General features: G+C 40.2%; 2 protein-coding genes across 2 annotated transcripts in view; one reads left to right on the forward strand and one right to left on the reverse strand.

The window, feature by feature from the left end:
* Positions 1 to 6,175, reverse strand: part of LOC135205725 (zinc finger protein OZF-like) — a 27,939-nt gene extending 21,764 nt beyond the window's left edge. The window contains exon 1 of the mRNA XM_064236805.1: positions 5,889 to 6,175. The gene's annotated coding sequence lies outside the window, so the exon portion shown is untranslated. The remainder of the gene's footprint in view (positions 1 to 5,888) is intronic.
* Positions 1 to 20,691, forward strand: part of LOC135203285 (zinc finger protein 37-like) — a 128,110-nt gene that overhangs the window by 855 nt on the left and 106,564 nt on the right. Inside the window, exons 2-4 of the mRNA XM_064233045.1 lie at positions 9,953 to 10,048; positions 12,264 to 12,761; positions 12,848 to 12,913. Coding sequence (XP_064089115.1) covers positions 9,953 to 10,048; positions 12,264 to 12,761; positions 12,848 to 12,913 — 660 coding nt within the window. The remainder of the gene's footprint in view (positions 1 to 9,952; positions 10,049 to 12,263; positions 12,762 to 12,847; positions 12,914 to 20,691) is intronic.

Here is a 20,691-nt window from a genome sequence, read left to right on the forward strand (position 1 = left end):
TAGCGCACGCAGGACACCCAGATGTAGTACCTACTATTTTATCACTGCAGATTTCACATTTACTGTTTGATCTTCCATATCATATCATAGACTCGACAAAAAGGTTTTAAGATTCTTTTTTTTAAACATCAAATCCTCAATCCGCCTCCGATCAAGCCCCTCGGCCAGTAACGTAAAACCATAAACATAAGACAAATTTCTAAAATTATCGAGGTAATTTTCGGAAATCCTCTCCATTATTTTATTATACACGCCATTTTCTATATATAGTCTAAACATTTTACCGATAAGTGATATCTCTGAGCGGAACTCTTAATGTAAAATCGCCCATTTCCCCCCTGTTTGGCCTACAGCAATTGACAGTCCTCTTGTTGGTCAAAACCTGGAGTTGTATTAAATTACTTATTACTGGTCTTGATAAGAGTCTCTGGCATCGTTGCCCAGTGAGGTTATTGCTTGTGCTCTACAGATGATTTCATATCTGTAGCGTTCAGGTCTTTCCAGACTAATATAGCAGCTATCTGTTGGTCTTAACCCGCTATGTAGTATCTAAGCTCTACGTAGACCTTTGGGTAGTATCCACCTACGCTCACCTCCGAGGTGCTATATTATAGTACTAAACATGACAGAAGCTTAATGGGACGCCGTACGTGATTAGTACTAACCTTTCGAGGAAAAAGATTGTTTATTGATATATAGAAATAGGTGTATATAATAATTTGCTCCCAGAGGGCCTATAGTAAATTCACATCAACAGTGCATCTGATGTCTATAGGCCCGTCCCTTACAACGCTCCTGATTGGCCGTTAATAAGCCAATTACAGGGCTTGAAACACACTCGAGAGTGTTCACATAGGCAGGATGTATGTTCCACCTCTCCTGTGGGATACTTTTGAAAGACATATACCACAGGAGAGGTGGAACATAGATCCTACCCATGTGAATTCTCGAGTAGAGACTGAGGCTTTTCCAGCCCTGTGATTGGCTTATCAGTAGCCAATCAGGAGCATCGTAAGGGACTGGCCTAGACATCAAATGTACCACTGATGTGAATCTACTTTAGCACCATATTGCAGTGAATTTGATACTCACCTTTTCTAGAATCCATGGAACTAAAGAAGGTAGATGTAAGTAATAACTCCGCGTTAGGTATTTCTTTGGAATTAGTTTCCTATAGCATTTGGGTTCCTTATTAAGAATTTACACTTATTTATTTATTTATTTATTTTTTTTTGGGGGGGGAGTCGACTGTAATTATTCCCCAGGGGCCAGTATTAAACACGGCAAAATACATTTGACGTCCCATTCCCTAGTGGCTATGCAGTCCATATGGAGTGATTGTCTAGAATTACCCAAAAGAAGTTCGTAAATTATTCATTATTATTTTTGCTTAAAAATTTTCTGTCATGACTGTCTCAAATTTGATATTCAAGAAATCCAGGGCGTGTCTTTCTTGCGATTTTGTCTTTTCAAACTCCCGCCCTCCCTGGGTTCCCGTCTCTTTAGCCGTCCACAGAAAGGCTAAGTCCAAGTCAGTCCATCTTTCTTTTACCATTATCCAACCTATGCATTCTGGAACTTTCATCATAACCATGTGCTTTCATTTTTCCTACTATGATGCCGTACGACTCATAGTTTTCACTTTTAAAACTGTTTTATATTAACACAACCTTAGATATAGTTTCTCTGTCATACCATGACAATACAGTCTACTTGCGCCTTATACTATCGTTTGTAGGCCACGTCAATATGTTTGAATGGAAAACTTTCAGAATGTGTTCCATCACAAGATTTTGTGGCAAATATCTTCAGAATGGCAACTCATTCATTTATTATGGTGGTCTTAGAATGCCATGTAACTTGACACCAGAAAATTTTGCCATTTAATTGCCAGTCCATATGTAATGTGAATGTTATCCCTAAATTTCCTCACTTGAAATGAGTCGACCTTTAAACACTTTCCAGATGACCGAGTTAATGTTCAAGGACGAGACGTTTGCAGTCATTGCAAATGCTCTTCGAGAGATGTATGGCTGTGGGGTAGAGGTCCTCAGAGCTTACAGTAATGCTGGTCAGCGGAAGCTCTCGGAGAGGCCCTTTGCAAATGGAATTCAGGAGAGCCTTCCCAAAAGCTCCTGCGAGTTCAGTGCACAGCAGCTTGCTTCTCCTGAGAAATGTCTCGCCATAGATGAAGACACTCGGCCACTGCAAGATGTCCAACAGCATAGAGTCAATCAAGAAAGTGGAGTTACTCAGCCTCGTGGCCCCCTGAAACGGGGATCTGTCCAGCAGGGTGAAAACGCTGAGCTACGTGGAAGCGTTAGGAAAGTTGGAAAAGTTCGGAAACGTGGAACTGCTCAGTGCATAGAAGATATGCAGCGCATCGATTCTCCACACCATGAATCTGTTCAGTCACACCCAGATGCTCAGCAACAGTCTGCTATAGGTGTTCTACTACAGCACACAGAAGGTCAGCAAAAACGAGGAAATGCTCGCCAGCGTGGAAGAGCTCAAAAACGTGGAAGCGTTCAGAAACATGGAAGTATTAAGAAGCGTGGAACTGCTAAGAAATGTGGAAGTGCTCCACACGCAGATACTCTGCAAGTAGATGTGCCACATCAGGCAGATGTTTTGCAACCTATGGATTCTCCACATCACACAGATAATCTGCACCAACCAAATTCTCTGCATCATTTAAGTCACCCACACTCGAATGATGCTCTGCCTTCCACACATTCTCCACATCACACAGATGCTCCACCTCCCACATATCCTCCAAATCAGACAAGTGCTCTGCCTCCCAAATATTCTCCACGTCGCAAAGGTACTCTACAGCCCACAGATGCTCTGCTGCCCACACATTCTCCACATCACAGAGTTGCTCCATTCCCCAAAGGTGCTCTACCTCCTACATATCCTCCACATAACATAGTTTCTCCACAGCACACAGATGCTCTACCTCCGAAACTTACTCCACATCACATAAGTCCTCTGCCTACCAAACTTGCTCCACAACAAAAAAGTGCACTGCCTCCCAAACTTACTCCACATCACATAAGTGTTCCACTGCAAACAAGTGCTCTGCCTACCAAACGTCATATAAGTGATCCACAGTACCCAGATGCTATGCCCCCCACACTTATTCCACATCACATAAATGCTCCACAGTACCCAGATGCTATGCCTCGTGCAATTATTCCACATCATATAGGTGCTCCACAGCACACAGATGCTCTGCCCCACACACTTACTCCACATCACATAGGTGCTCCACAGTACCCAGATGCTCTACCCCACACACTTGCTCCACATCACATAAGTGCTCCACAGTACCCAGATGCTCTACCCCACACACTTACTCCACATCACATAAGTGCTCCACAGTACCCAGATGCTCTACCCCACACACTTACTCCACATCACATAGGTGGTCCACAGTACCCAGATGCTCTACCCCACACACTTACTCCACATCACATAGGTGGTCCACAGTACCCAGATGCTCTACCCCACACACTTACTCCACATCACATAGGTGCTCCACAGCACACAGATGCTCTACCCCCACACACTTACTCCACATCACATAGGTGATCCACAGCACACAGATGCTTTACCTCCCTCACAATCTCCAGACCACTTAGATGCTGAAGAGCACCCAGATCCTCTGCCTCCCACACATTCTTATTACACAGGTTCTTCACAGCACACAGATGCTCTGTCTCCTGCAGAATGTCCAGATCACATAGTTGCTGAAGAGCACACAGATGCTCTGCCTCCCACACATCCTCCAGATCACTTAGTTGTTCAAGAGGACACAGATGCTCTGCCACCAGCATATTCCCCACATAATATGGATGCTCCACAGCCCACAGATGCTCTGCCTCCTACACATTCTCCACATCACAAAGGTGCTTCACAACACGCAGATGCTCTACCTTCTACACATTCGCCCTCACATTCTACACATCACATAGGTGCCCCACAGCACATACACAATCTGCAACTTAAACATTCTATAGATCACTTAGTTGCTCCACAGGGCGCAGGTGCTCTGCCTCCCACACAATCTCCAGATAAAATCATTGCTCCACAGCACACAGGTGCTCTGCCTCCCACACTCTCATCATATAAAATCATTGCTCCACAGCACACAGGTGCTCTGCCACTCAAACATTCTATAGATAGCATAGTCACACCACAACACACAGATGCTCTGTCTCCCCCACAATCTCAAAATAACACAGTTGCTGCACGGCCTACAGGTGCTCTGCCTCCCACACTTTCCACATATCGCTCCATTGCAGGGCCTCCCTCTGTGTCTCTTCCACAAATAAACGCAAGTCCTTCTTTGAATGCACCACCCCACATAGTAGACCCAGACCTCTTAAGTTTTCCATACCAGGTAGGTGTCCGACCTTCCCCAGAGTCCTCACATCATATAGGGGCTTCACGCTATCTTGATCAAATCAGTGCTCCACATTACAGAGCTGCCCAGTCACGCGAAAGGTCTCCACATCGTCCCACGTATTTTCCACATCAAACAGGGGCTCAAAACCACACGGGAGCAGCTCTGCAACCAACTGACACTCAAAAGCTCAGTTCAGATATCCATCTGGTCACAGATACTTAGCAAAGGCTCGGAACAATTTTTTTTTTTTTACTGTGTTATTTATCGATAACTGCTAATTTTTACCCATTTAATTTTATTTCTGTAAATGAACTGGTGAGTTTATGGGTCGATTTTTATCCGAGCTGTTTCTTAGCCTTTTCTACTTAACTGTTCTTAAGTCAATCCTGTACCTGGTTTTATTTTTGAACACTTTGATTTCAATATAATAAAGTTTATTAACTTAGTGAGCCGTTTATATGTCCATTTTGAAGTGATTTTCTGGTCAAGGAGAGATTCTTCTTCTTGAATTTGGTCGTGGGGCTGAATGCGTCTAACGTAAGCGACAAAATACAAGAGCAAACGTTGGTATTATACTGCATTATAACTCGAGCATTTGAAGTTAAGATTTCATTACCTGTGATATTATAAATTGACCTACACATATATTTATTCCAGAAGTGAATTGAATTTGCCTATGTATGGTGAGATTGTTAGAATACGTAAAATATATTTTACGCGCACATCTGGTAGTGAAATTGATACATTTTCTTCATATGGCAACAATGATTCAAACCCTTTTTCATAAAATCGACAGTTTTCTAATAGACGTTCAATGATCCAGTGTTTCTTGTAAGATTATCATCAATTTATTATTACAATAATTCGATAATGGAAATCTTATGTGGTGATCTGAATGAAGTCAATGCTATGGTTGATATGAAAACAATAAGGAAATCTATCGTACATTTTCTGTTCCTGATATATTTATCGACTAAGTTCCAGCAAGCCATGCTCACGGAGCTAGTACTAAACACTGCCGTCCTTGGAGTGCTTGTCAAAGTAAAAATCTATTGGATTTTTAAGTCTGCTTACGGTGGTAAATTAGCCAGCTCTCTCTCGTCCTGTAACACAATTAATGCAATATTAATTTCCCAATATTCATTCGTTATCAAGAGCGCTTTTCAAAACTGTGAAGCTAATTATCATATCTCTCGTTTCTCTTTCAGTAGGTAATCTTTCCACAGTGATTGCCATTTACTTTTTCTACTTATACTGTGAGAGGAAAAAAATTATAAAACTGGAAACACTTGTATTCCTCCTTTACTGGTTATTTTTTTGTAGACGACCTTCTTTACAAAGTAAGTAATTCTTAAAATGAATAAGTAAATACTTCTAATGGGGAAATTTTTCAAGCTCGCTTCCTCGCAAATATTGAACCTAAATTTTATTTGAACACTCAGTGTAGCAAATAAAATAAAATATTACACGAACTTACCGTTGTGAGAAATGAGATACCAGACACCCCTGCAGCCGAGGAAGATTTGCGTAACTCTCGAGAGATTGATTTCTCTTCCCGACGGGCGAACCAGAACCCAGCAGAAATATCTTTATATAAATCTTAGGCCGATTGTTGTTAAATCCTCGATAATTCCGTAGATTTAAGGAATGCCGTTAACGAGCTCCTTATGTCAGTTTGGAATAGTACTACCAAGGTCTAAAGAATAACTACTAGTTGTCAAGCGGACAAAGCACGAAGAAAGCACTGGTCTCCTCCTGACAGCAGAAGATGCGTTGGGGGTCCCCGAGTGGAGTCCCACTTAGACGGGAGACATGAGATGAGTGGAGATCTGTAGAAGATAAAGCACGGCAAAGGCACGAGAGGCGGAGTTTCATTCAGCTAGGCCCTTCACATTGCGATGGCGTCGACTATGATATTTTCTCATACTGAGAAGAATAATTTTCAGACTATAAAATTGTATATCTGTATTTTTGTTTATTTGGAAGAAGATATATTTCATGACATTTCTGGTGCTTTATATGTTTTTATACGTGTGTGTGTGTGGAGAGAGAGAGAGAGAGAGAGAGAGAGAGAGAGAGAGAGAGAGAGAGAGAGAGAGACGAGGAGGAGGAGAGAGAGAGAGAGAGAGAGACGATAGAGAGTAGAGGAGAGAGAGAGAGATAGAGAGAGAGAGAGAGAGAGAGAGAGAGAGGAGAGAAAGGAGAGAGAGAGAGAGAGAGAGAGAGAGAGAGAGAATGGTAACTGCAGTAGGTACAACAATGAAAAGTTATAGGAGAGTGGTAGCGTTGAAGTAGCTACGTACCTATTTTAATACATACATACACAATCCGCAAGTTTACTACGTAGATTAACCTGTTGCACATTGCTGAAATTCATAGAAAGACGTGAAAAATCGTAGCCAGAGCCTGCCAGCCATACTTTTACTCATTGGTAAAAATAAAACCTAAATATAAGATAAGATATTGATTTTCGCATTTTTTCGTCTCTTTCTAATATTGTCGTTCTTTGCGATTATTAATAAATAAATAGCTTTTGCATCAACTCCTTTAGCTTCATTTGCATATGACATGTTGATTTGTTAGTTTTCTCTAGATTTCGACGTTTTGGTTCACATTTTTTATTTGTATATTAACAATAAAAGAGAAGAAAAACACTGCTGTCATTACGAAGTTTCTAAAGAAGAAGAGTGACGAGTCGTTGTTTATCATTAACCCCAAACAAATCAACGTCGCCATGTCATCGGAGTCTCTGGTTCGAAGTCGTGTCACTATTTTCGTCTGTTACGTTGATTGGTGAGTTTGACCGACGGTTTTAATGACTTGTCGATAATTGAACTTAATTATTCCAAATGTTTATGGTGGCAGAATGGAGACAAATCTTATTGACATGTTATTTTTAGGCCCAAGTAAAGCGAAGCCTACCTACCTATCTTTGCCGATCTTACTAGCCTAGTATACTCTTAAGATAATGCTACGTAGGTTACACCTATCTTTGCGTTGTTACGTAAACTTGTTACGGCTTTTTTGGGCATTTTTGTTGTTACTTCGGCCGGCCCACCTTTTCCATAACCCAACCTGACCTGTAAAGTTGTGACGTAACATGCCCGAGGGGCGAGGTGGGCGGGGCTTCCCCCTCAACCTTCTTATCTATGCATAGGTAGGCTATTGGGTGGTGAGGTTACCCCTGCTACGAGTGGGTTGGGGTGGGGTTTGGAAATTAATGGGGACTGTCGGTAAGGGGTTTAGTGAACCCTTTTTAGCTAGGTTAGGTAAAGGTACTAGGGTAAAAAACCGTAGGGTCCAGTTTGGACCATGTACGATCAGCGTGTACAACCCCCAAAAAAGTACATTATTCCCTCTGAAATATCAACTACAGAAATTATGTCATCAAGTGTTAAGTTCTTCTTCATCCCTGCTCATTTCCGCTTGGGAACATTGCCACAGCATGGCATGTTTGGGGCCAGGCCATCATCTGCGCCCATGTGGAGGTTTGGAGAACATTATGGCATAGACTTATAACCCTCCCCTGCTACTAGCCTCTTAAAGTAGGAGTGTATCTGTATTCCTCTTTGGACGTGTAGAATGGTGATTGTGCATGTATGTATGTAAATAATTATTTCTTGTTTTTCATGGTGCTACAGGTTCTGGGTGGTTGCTAGAGTCATCTTTGGTTAGCATTAGGGTAAACTGAGAGTTCTCCTTTAAGGGTTTTTTTGTTCATAGTTAAAAAAAAGTTTTCCCGAGTGTTTTTGCAAGTTTGGACATTTCAGCTGCTTGGTTGTCATCCTTCAAGATTTACGGTTACAGTTGCAGCAAGGGGTCGATCAAGGACAGCTATTGAGTTGTTCCCTTTTGTCCTTCCAACCTTTTCTTTACTAATATATCCTTGCTCTTGGTACAGTTATTATTTTTTGTACTTGGTGCAGATACTTAATGTTGAGTAGCTTTCCTTAAAGGCCTCTTTAGTTTATAACATGTTGCACTTCGTTTATGCAACTTGGTCAGCAGCTTGGGCTTTTAATAGTAATAATATTACAAATAATAATATAAAAGCAGTCACAGTGGCAGTCAAAATACCAGTTTGAAGTCTTTTATACCCACGGATTCATTAGAGTTCTATCTGCAGATTTTATCTGTACGTAAAAATACTCTATCCCCTATCTATCCAACTGACGTAGCGGTACGTAAAATTTACCGAAATTTTTCGTACATGTGGTAGGGGCATTTTATTTTTATTTTCAGATAAGTAACGATTTCTATAGGCTAGATCATACCTTGGACCGTGTATCTCGGGTATCAATACGCCAGCAAAGTAGTTTCTGTACTGCGCATGCTCAAATCCCTGGCGTAGTAAAATTCTCACAATGAAATCAGCTGATCGCATCTACACTTCCCTCTCAGTGACCCCAAAGCCATTTTTCCTAACTCTCCCTTTATTTTTCAACTTTTCCTCTACAATTTCGTATATTTACAAAGTAATTTCTATGAAAAATAACCGAGATAGGGCTCTTCAAAAAATTGTTATTCTAGCAATAAATGTTGACAACGGTAAATTTTTTTTTCGTTTCGATCAATTTATAACGTCAAAATGAAACTGTTGCCATATCCAAAGCCATTTTTCTTGACCTTCCCTTTATTCTTCAACGTTTCCTCTATATTGTCGTATATTTACAAAGGAATTTCAATGAAAAATAACCGAGATAGGGCTCTTCAAAAAAAAAAAAAATCTAGCGATAATTCTCACTATGCGCCGGGCGGGGCGCTATGTTTCTTATCCTCTTTTCTATCAATTTTTTCACTGGCTGGACTTATTCGTTTTCCATTTATTTATATGTCAATATTTAGGGAATTTTATTGGCTTTCTCATAAAAAATAATTAATTCACTTGACTTTCATAGTTTTTGGGTTAGGAACAAAAATATAAAAATAAAGTAAAGATTTTTTTGTTTTTTTGTTAAATAACTTCACATTTTTTCGTATTTGAGGGCTGGGACTCTTATTCTGACTATTCCACCATAAAATACTAACATTTAGAAAAAAAGGACAGCAAAATGAACATTGATGGCATAAAATTTATGTTTTTGCAGAATTTTCAAAATGATAATTTTTTCGCACTGTTGAGTGCTCCCAGACACCTCGGATATCTGGGGACACAGTACTCAAAACTAAGCGGATATGAAAGAGTTAAGGGCTCACAAAGGAAGTGATAGGATCTCTGTCTGTATAACAGTTTACATTAGTCAGGAGAGAAAGACAATTGGCAACAATGAAAGCAGTGGTGTTTTCCACAGCTACTCAAAACAAAGAGGACATTGTAAGCAGTGAAATATTGACTTTTTGTGGCTTTGTATCTTGAAATTTGGGTGTGAAGGATTCAGAAATGACCTTGAACTTCATGAATTGAAAAACCTTGGGAGCATGATGTATGCAAGGTTTTAAATCATTTAATCAACTCAGAACCTACCATTAATTTGTTTACAACTTTCTCATTTTAGAATCTATTTTTAATTTGTTTACAACTTACTCATTTTTTCCTTTCAGAAAAATCGATTCAGGATGGCAGATGGCATGCTATCTTTAGCGTGGAACAACCACAGCTCTACATTTTGCCACATGCTTTCAAATTTAAGGGAAATGGTAAGCAGATATATTTATTATAAAATATATTTTATCTCTTCTATTGTATTTATATTGACAAAATTCCTCACATATTTTACAACCTAGTGCTCTGTTGATTGATTGTTAAAGCTTTGGTCCAGAAAGATAAATGAACAAAATTTTGACAGATGATGATTTATATTGATAAAGATCAATAATAAATAACTTGCCAGAAAATTAGAAAAGATAAGTTGGATATTATCACTGTATTAAATATGAATTATCATTAAAGTTAAGTCAATAGCATAAATCTATAAAAGCAAGAAGATTAGAGATTATTGCTTATTCATATTTCAGGAAGAATAAATAAAATTTTGTATAGTATATACAGTGGCACAGTATATTAGGAATTGCAGGGTCAAATAATAAATGCAAAATGATCAAGGGAGATTTTCTGTAAGTTTCCAGTTTATTTCAAGAAGACATAGAAGAAAGTTAAATGGGAATTAGCAGAACATACGATTTCAAGTAAGGTTAAGCCGATGGCCTTTGAAATACATACACATTGAAATTACAGGCAGTCCCCGGTTATGGTGGGGTTTCCGTTTCCGACGGCATGACGATAACTGAAAATCGCAGATAACGGAAAGTTGGCGATAACAGCACTTATAGTCATCAATATCTGATAACTGGCAATCGGCGCATATCGGCACCAAAAATCCAATTATCATTGTTGCTAGACAAGTGCTATAAAGCCGGATTGCTGACAAATGAGGCCGCCAATAACCAAGGCCACTGATAACCAGGGGCTGCCTTTATGTATTTTGAAATTTTGGCAAATAGATAAAAAAAAAAATTCTCGCTCCCAACCAGCGAGTGTTCAGTTTGATTCTTATAGAATAAGCATAAGTAATATGTGCTCAAATAGACATTGAGAGGTTGCTCATTCTCAAGAAACATATGGAAGATATTTTAAGGAAATTACAAAGTGATATCGTAGGAAAATATTGGTGATCTTATTCTGAAGTAATGACTGTAGATCAGAAATAGCTTAGAGTAGATTAATTAGTGGAGATAGCTTTTAGGATGTGAAGAAGGAACAGGACAATTTGTCAGATAGTATATAAAAATGATTCCGTTTGTAGTAATTTTTGAACAGAAAGCATCGGGAATGGCTAGTTTCTTGGAATAATGGGATGGGGAAAGGAGTGTTGTCTTTTCTAGGAGTTGTGTGAAGTAGGATGTAGACACAGAATTGTCGGATAAGAAAAGGGTTGTGAATGGGTTGTTGAGCGGCTGAAGTTCACAAGTACTAGCATGTTGTTGGAGATGAAGAGAAGCTACTTAGACTGGAAAGAAATTGAGGATGTGAGGAAGAGTGATGTTACAGTAGTATTGTAAACAGGAACCAGACAAGTTGAGCAGTGATTGTTTGTATATATGGTAGAAGGACAGAAGTAGATAATTTATATAGGCACCTGCAAGCAAACATAAGGACTTTTGCAAGATGAGAGACGAGACCTCTCACGATAGGTGCAGAAACGGAGGTAGTCAAGATAATAAAATAATGGGCAGAGAAGATAAATGTCTGTGGAATGAAATGTATGAGGGCTAGTTCAGCCTACTCATTTTTTGGGAAGTGAAGTGTGTGAATGAACTGAGAAGAATTGCTTGAATAGTAATTTGAGTGTACATATATTGGTTAGAAATGTGGAGATAGATGTCAGTAAAAAGGTTAGTATTAGTGGAGATGTGCCAGACTTGTTTGAGGTGGTTTGTTCTTGTGGGGGGGGGGGTGGGGGGGGGGGAGGAGGGAATTGAGGCTGACAGTTAAGTTAAAAATACTATAGTATTTGGAAGCATTGGAACAGAGAAGGATAGAAAGACTCGGAGAGAGGTGATTGGCATTGTGTACAGTTGTATACGTCAAGCTCCTTTTGAGTCTACTGTGCTGTATATGAACAGCAAATGTTTTTGAAGTTTTCTGCATGGAATTTATCATCAAACCAATAAAACCAATAAAAAATAATTGAACATGACAGTGACCATTGCGTAGTTTTTTCTCAGAAGTCATCTTTCATTGAGAAAACTAGGTTATTGATGGAAAAATCAACTGTACATATATGTAAATACATAATGTTACTATTTACATATGATAAGTTTTTTGTACCTACTATAATTGTATTTTTGAGGAATAGTAAAACAAGATTGGATGTTAGTGTGAGGGATTGACAGAATATGTTTTTTGTTTCAGGAAAAGTATACAGATGCCACTGTGGCTTGTGAAGGAAAGTTTTATGGAGTGCATAAGTTAGTTCTTGCAAGTTGCAGTGACTATTTCTTCAAAATGTTTGAGGAAACACCTTGCAAACATCCTGTAGTGGTTTTAAAAGACATTCATGGAAAAGAAATAGAAGCTCTGTTGAGTTACATGTATGATGGCGTGGTGAGTGTTGCTCAGAGTGATCTTGCGCGATTGATAAACGCCGCAGAAGTTTTACAGATAAAAGGACTAGCTGTACCTGATGAACCCCCAAAGGGTAGAAAAAAGGTTCTTCGATCCTCTTCAAATGACAGAACTAGCCCCCAGCCAAAACGTACAAGAAGAGAAGCGGAAAGCTCATTGAGTAGTGCACGCAACAGGGATAAATCTGTAAGCAGTGGTAGTGAACAAACTGAATTAAGGGACAGTGCAATTAACAGTAAGATCACAGACAGTGGAAGTGAAAGCCTGACAGAAACTTCTGTCGAAAACACAGAAAAAAAAAAAAAAAACCAACTCCCAAAAAAAAAAAAAAAACAAAAAAAAAAAAAAAAAAAAAAAAAATCCTCTCCCTCCAAACTGGCAGTAGGAGAAGGAGCCAGGAGGAAAGTGAAGTGAAGCCTGATGAACTTGAAATTGAGGTATAGTATATAAAACATATCCTTCCACAAATTTTATTTGGAGTGTTGTTAGATTGATACTTGTATCTGTCTCCCTGGTAACTGTAACATTCAAAAGTTTTACAAAGATTTTTTAACACCGTAAAGAGCAAAACACCTTGTTTAAACAATGAAGCTTTTTTTTTATACCATTTTCAAGATATACTTGGCCAGAATGCTTTTTTGCCAACCATTTCAACTGTAATAATTTAACTTGTGAATTGAATATCTTTTTTGTATGCAGGATTTTTATTAGATGACTATTAATGAAAAGTGTTAGGCAAGATGTTTCTGCATTAACTCTTGGCACTGATTTTTCACAGGAAGTGTGATATGAAATTGCTTTCTTCTTCTCTGTATCTTTTGAAATTTTGTAGTGTGTATGATCTTATAATTTTTTTTTATGAATGTTTTAGACAGCTATATTTTGATTATTTTTGTTAGACAAACCCCGTTATGAATGTATTTATGATTGATTCTTTGGGATTTCAAGTTGAACAGTACATATTCTATGTTCTTTGCCCCAAGTTTGATTAAATTCACAGTAGTACAAATATATTTTATACATTCAACTTACCCGTCAGATATATACATAGCTATTACTCCGCGTGTGCCGCGAGCAGGTAGGTCAGGTGATCTACCCCCCCCCCACCGCGCTGGGTGGCGGGAATAGGAACCATACCCGTTTTCTAATTCATATTTTTTCTGTCGCTTGGAATGTAAACAACGTTTGCAGTTCCTCCTGATGGATTTTCGTGTTTCATCGCCATCGATTGTCTGGGCTAACTTTTACTGGGAAGTAATGGATCTTTGGTTCGGCATACGCTTTTGTTAACTTTTTGATAATATTAACTTCGAAAATTTCTAAGATTAGTGACGTGTAACTACCAAAGTTTTTGGTAGACACTCATGCACTTTCACGAAAGTGAATTACTTATACTTTCATGAAAGGGAATTACTTATATTTAGAAATTTATATCTTTCTTCCTAGTAGGGGAAGTCAGAAAAGTAACTATCCTTTAGAAGCTTTATTAGCTCTTATGTTAACGAGCAATTATAGTAGTAACAGTACTAGTAGTTGTTGCATCCTAATCACCTTCTTACTCCGCAGAATCTACAATATCATATTTGCAAATTGTAGACTTTGGATATAGTTCAAATGCGAACTCTTAGAACGTAAGAAGTGAATATAGTGTTCCCCCATTACAAGGGAGGGTGCGTCTGATCGGCTCTGTCTCGCTCACAAGCCCAGAGGAGAAGGAATGTCGAAAACCGTAAGGAGGTTTCAGAGAATCCCCACCGGTCAGGCGTCCCCTCGGCAGGTTCTGTAGAGCGTCCCAGACTGCCAGGGATAGCCATTGGAAAGGCATCCTAAGACAGTGTTTCTCCCTTTTTATGCGTACTGTTCCATGATGGATAGGAGAACTTCGAATGAATGAATTGACGAAGATCCTCGTATAATGCCTTCTGGTAGAATTATTCAAAATGAGAATGACTTTAATCGATCCACCTTTCGAATCAGGCGACGATTTAGCGCCTTCTAATATTAGAGATCATTCGATAACATTTGTGATAAAGTCATTGTTCGAACATTTTTTCGCAACTAGACGAGAACGCTATCCCATGGGGGTATGAAATTGTTATTTCAACATAAGATTCCCCATCGGTGCATTTTTAGATATAGTTCTATTCTGATTAGAACAATTTAGATTATTTGTCAATCGAATGAATTATATGGATCTCGTTGAGTGATAAAGCATATATGTATGACTTTTAAGCTTCTAGCTCCTACCATGCTTAGGACAAATCGCCTTAGGCTACGGTATGGCAAGGCATACTCACATACCGAAATTTATGCTATAATGGTCAAGTGAAATCCTTACAAAATTTCCTAAATTAATACGGTTTACCTTAATGTAACAGTATTATAGAGTATTCTATTACGCTAGAGTATGAGTTATATGATGCTTCGTGTCTTCGAGAAGTGATCGGAGAAGCATATCTTTATTGGTGAATTGAGAGTAGGATAGAAACATTTTTCTTCGTGTTAGAAGAGGTTTCCATGAATTACCAGTACCCTTCTAGGACTTTCCTAGGAAGAAATTGTTTAAAAGGATTGTTTAGACGACACCTATTTAGTTTCTAGACTTGTCGAAGTCTCGTTCGCTTAATTATGCTTATATAAAACTTCCTGAAGCTCGATAAAAATTTTATAAGATTCCTTTATTTAATGGAGTAACTGGCAACTCTGGAAAGGGAAGGCCAGTCGGCTTTCGAAGACTGCTTCGCTTGAATTGAGAGAGAGGACCAGCGGCAGTACCATGTTGTTTGTTCTCAGTCGTGAGCGGTCGGTGACAGCTCTCTCTCCTGCGGAATGGGATAACTAACCGTATCTCTCCCCTACAATCGTGGTCTTAGCCTCGGATTGAGGGAATACTGAAGCTGTCATAAATAAAATATTGTCTGCCTTTTGTTAGGAAGCTTTCAATAAGAAAGATATTACAACCTTTCAATGCTGTTTACCGTAGATAACATGATTAAAGGATTCTAATGCAGCAGAACATTATATTATTTAATGCACTCATACTTACGAAAAGCATGTCTATTAGAGTACATACTTAGTGAGAAGAGAGATGTAATAGAGATTCACTTCAAGACTAAGCTATGGTTAAGTCTTCGAGAAACGACACAACTGTATTTAGAATCGGATATTGCGCAGAAGTTGGTATGAGTCGAATGGGAAACATTCTTTTAGTGGGAAATGGTTTCCTGAATGGATTATACTACGTATATAATAGTTTTCATAATAAGAACGGAATTAACATATGAAAGGATGTCGGGTACCATAAAGAGACAGATGTTCTGGGACATAACATAAAGATAATTAGTAGGAGGCGCCAGCCTGGCGCAAGTTGCGCCAGCCTGGTGCAATAAGCCAAGAGCACCAGCCAAAATATTTCTCGTTCAGGAAAAAAGGGGGGGGGGGATACGGAAGAATTAACCGAGGAAAGAATAATTCCCCTTCCGATATACTCGAATTAGAGGAAAATTGAGAAGAAAAATCCAACTATGGAAGTACTGTAAAATTATAGGATTCCTACAAAAAAGACTTCTTCTTATTTTTGATATCGAGATTTCCTGACCACGGTTGCAAGTAATGGGCCAGAAGAGTGACGGCCTCACAGGATCCGAGGCGCCAGGCGAGCGCAAGAGGACGCTTCCCGAGGACGGCGATGGACGGCCAGGCCAAAAGCGTGACGCCTCCCAGGACGCGGGCGCCAGGCAAGCGCCAGAGGACGCATTGCGAGGCGCGAGAGCCAGACAGAAGCGTGACCGCCTCCCAGGAGCGAGGCGCCAAGGCCAAGAGCGGAGAGGACGATGCGAGACGCGAGACGCCAGCCAAAAGCGTGACGCCTCCCAGGAGCGAGGCGCCAGGCAAGCGCGAGGACGCTGCGAGGCGCGAGACGCCAGCCAGAAGCGTGACGCCTCCCAGGAGCGAGGCACCAGGCAAGCGCGAGGACGCTGCGAGGCGCGAGACGCCAGCCAGAAGCGTGACGCCTCCCAGGAGCGAGGCGCCAACCAGGTGCAAGACATCAGGATCTCCAATTTCTCAGTATTTGGAGATAGACTTTCCAAGAGTTTCCTCTTTGAGAACTGACACAAGATCAGTTTTTTCCTGACAGGGACACAAGTTATCGCACAGGCGGCCCGTGGCCCTTGTCAGGATTAACTGAAATTGCGGAAGTCTCTAACAAGACAGACTTCTCATGTCAGGTGATATAGTGGTCGCGTGAGCGACTTCTTTCCTGGCAGAGGAGTGTTTTGGGAGAAACTTTCTTTGCCAGATCAACCCTCTACTGACAATTATTCTAGATATCGCACAGGCGAACGTAGTACGTGTCAGGATAAGTGGGTTCATCTGCTTTATAGACCCTTTACATGGTGAAGAGAACCGATATCTTTAGAAGTCTCTCGCTTTCCTCAACCTTATGAGACAAGTGATAGAAAATATATCGGACTCATAAGTTAATCTGGGTGCAGGTTTTAGAAAGACCTTGGCAAACCACTTTTTTATTGCACGTTTCGGCTAGTCCCTTGAACCATGCAGCTCCTCTTTCTCCTCTTTCATTGTTATTAACAGGATGTTATTTTATCCTACTCCTATGTAAACATATAACAAGGGAGACCTTGTAATGTTTTGGTACTGGAAAAGACTCGTAAGAGCTCTCAGTGGATGGGTGAGAGGCTTTTTCAAGTATTTGAACGTACATTACGGCCTGATGTCCTAGGATAGGAATCTTGAATGATTTCTCCCTCGATCCTGGATCATTTATTAGGAGAATAGGATAATAATAATTTGTTGTTTTGCTGAATAACGATGATAGAATTTTCCATTCTCTCGTTGCCCAGGCACGAGGACGGTAAGAAAGAATATAAGAGAGAGGTAGCAATCTACGCCATCTTTATTTTATAGAAAGGGGAATAAAATTTAGTCTTTTTCCCCTAAAATATAAACTCTTTACAGAATGTAAGACAAAGGGCATCAAAGAAAGAGAGGATAATACGTTATGCCTCATTTTTAGACTTAGAGAGGGTTGGATTCACAGAGGTCACGTTCTTCTCACAGCAAGTTTTGGAAGTCTTTTCCAAGACAGTCTGAATATTCTTTCAGCATCTATTTTAAATGGACCTTAACAACCTCTCCACTCTGAGTCTGTCTGCGTGCAGACTGACCAGAAGTGGACATGAATGAGAGGATGTTTCAAGGTAAATGACAGTAGTCATGGATAATATAGTATATGATTACTGCAGATCGTACTAGAGGGAATAAGGAAACTGTCCTCTTCCGATACCTCTGTGAACCACATAGCGGTTTTTTCTTCCCTTTCAGAGGGAAGAATCACCTTTGTATATTTCTGCTATCAAAGAACGCAGTAAAAGGCTATGACTCTGTCTGCATAAAAGGAATTGGAGATAGCAGAGCATTAAGATCTCGGGATCTTATACAATACCTCTATACGACAAGACTAGGAGATCTTATAATTACAATGGGATCCTATTTGGGCCTCAGATCCGTGTTTGACAAGATGGAACTGCTCCTCATCAATGTTTTTCTTGGTACTAAACGACCAAAGGACGATTGAAATTTTGGGTTGGGCTTGGAATCTGGAATCAAATTCTAGAAAGACTAGGCAATGGGTTCCTGCCAGCATGGTATGTTTGGCAAAAGAACTAAAACCTTTTATTCCTGGATCAACGCTTTCAGATAAAGGATTCGTTGTCCAGGCAATGTATTTACGTTCTCATCTACAAAAGAAGATAAGGTTTAAAAGTTTGCTGACAGAGTCTTTGGAATACGATGAGGGCTTAGAAAACCACTTCCCAGAAGGTTCGAAGAGATATTTAAAGAGCTAGAAATCAGGAATCCTCCCAATTTCAGCTCAGAATCTCCTTAGACTTCCAGGCTCTTTCCCTGCCTTCGTGCAAGGATAGGGAAGATTTTGCAACAAGAGAACTCATCAACATGTAGGAAGAGTGCTCGTTAGCAACGGAAGTATCAAGTATGATCCTCCTCGGAGGAAGACTGGTCTCTCGGACTATTAGATTTCCTATCGTTTACTGGATGTAGCTGACTAAAATTACCTCCCCTTGTTACGGAGGCCATAAGCTCAAAGTGAAAGAATTTCTTCCGCCCTTTTCCATTCTCCTGATAAACGATTGTGGATGTTCAGACTTTCAGACAATGTAGCGCCAATCAGGCGCCAAATGCCAAACAGGCGTAAAGATGCCAGAGCAAGACAGTCCAAATAAACACTGTCATTGTCTGATGAGGAGAAGGAGTAGGCCTCCAATCTGGCACAGATGCGCTAGAGGCGAATAAAATCAGGCAAATAAAGTTGTTCGAGGTGGACATCGCCAGTTTTCATCGAGACTCTTAACAAGCCTCGAATCTCTAGCAAGTGGGGAGAAGTCAGCCAGGTGCGCGAGGAGCCAGCCAGACGCGAGGTGCCTGGCAAGCGAAGCGCCAGCCAGGCGCGAGTGAGGCGCCAGCCAGGCGTGAGGCGCCAGCCAGGCGCGAGGCGCCAGACTGGCGCGAGGCACCAGGCAGGCGCGAAGCGCCAGCCAGGCGCAAGCCAGGCTCTGGGCTTCATCCAGAAAGAGATCTATTTCAAAGAAAGCCCTGGTCCTTCTTTGGAACAGTGGAATCTCTAAAGCACTTCTTGAGTAACTTGATGATTCCTTCAAACAGCTAAGAATTAAAAGCGCTTGAAGTGCGGGCTTTTAACAATTCTTGTTCTTTTCCATAACAATATGTCGTGAGAGGCATATTAGCTGTAATAACGGGAGATGCAACTCTGTGTTGACTTCTCTTTGCACGAAGGAGATCAAGTGGGCCTATGAGAGATCCTTCTCTCTTTGTTATACGTGTCCACGGATGCGTTGCTGGGATAGGGAGACGACACTGATCCTTAACTAGTGAATTAAAAATTTTTATTTTTATTTTTTTTTTAATTTTTTTTAAACATAAGTGTATTATTTTCTGAGGTTATTTGAAATGAGTTTTGGGGATAGCTCTTTTCAAATTAAGCACAAACCCTCTTGTTAGGATCAGGTGATCGTGATCGGTGTTGTGCTCCTTAAATTATGCCAATATGGCATTGGTGTATTTGTCCCATGTAAGTGGATAAGACCCCATTGACAAATGACCACTAGATTCTGTCAAGTAAGTGGATAAGACCCCATTGACAGATCTACAAGAACTCTTATCCATAGGTCATACCTCGCTGAGGCTCTTGAGACGAAGCAGACTACTAGCAATAGCTAGGAAGTGACCCTCGTTCTAAAACACATAGGAACCAAGGTTTTATTTATTTATTACTACAACCGTATGTTGTTTACCTGTATATTCAGTAATAGCTGTCTTTACCCTCCACCAATGGTGTGAATCAGCTATGTTATATATCACGGGTAAGTTGAATGTATAAAAAAAGGGATTTTGACGTAGGAAAAATCTATTTCTGGGCGAGGAAGCCGTGTCGCCCAGTGAAATGTGTCCTCTTTAGCACTATTTCTAGTAAAATATTGCTATGATACCAGAGAACTGCTAAATTGGACATGTCAGAAGTCTCTGACTCGCTCACCTAAATAAAAGGTGTCGGTATAAACTAAAGGGGAACTGGGGCAGTGTTAAACACTAACCACAGTAACCCCTCCAATTAGCCTTTTCCTCATCAAAAAGACCCTGAAAACGGGGAGCCGACCTATAGGTCACACCCAGCTACCTGTTGAAGGGGACTGCGGCGTCATACTTATCGATAGCAAAGAAGCTTGGTGCACAGCAAGGGGGGGAAAAAGGAAAAAAAGGGGGGGATTTCACTGGGCGACACGGCTTCCTCGCCCAGAAATAGATTTTTCCTACGTCAAATCCCTTTTCTGGCTCAGCCGTGTCGCTCCGTGAAATTGTACCAGAGAAACACCAAGCTATACTATCCTGAAAGGAAAAATCATATTAATGAAATCAAAGGAAATAATAAAATAGTTTAAGAATTGGAAAAAATACAATTTATTTACAAATATACTATATAGCCAAAACATGTGGCAACATTTGCAACAAGTCACATACATAATAAATAATTACAGATAATTTGTATGTACGTAAAACTATACACAGTTATACACTTATTCTAATAGCTAAGGCATTTGCTGAGGTAGGTAAATGCTAATGAGGCTGCATAATTGAAAAGATTCATATGACACAA

This window comes from Macrobrachium nipponense, chromosome 24 (genome assembly GCF_015104395.2).
Source record: "Macrobrachium nipponense isolate FS-2020 chromosome 24, ASM1510439v2, whole genome shotgun sequence".
Lineage (NCBI taxonomy): Eukaryota > Metazoa > Arthropoda > Malacostraca > Decapoda > Palaemonidae > Macrobrachium > Macrobrachium nipponense.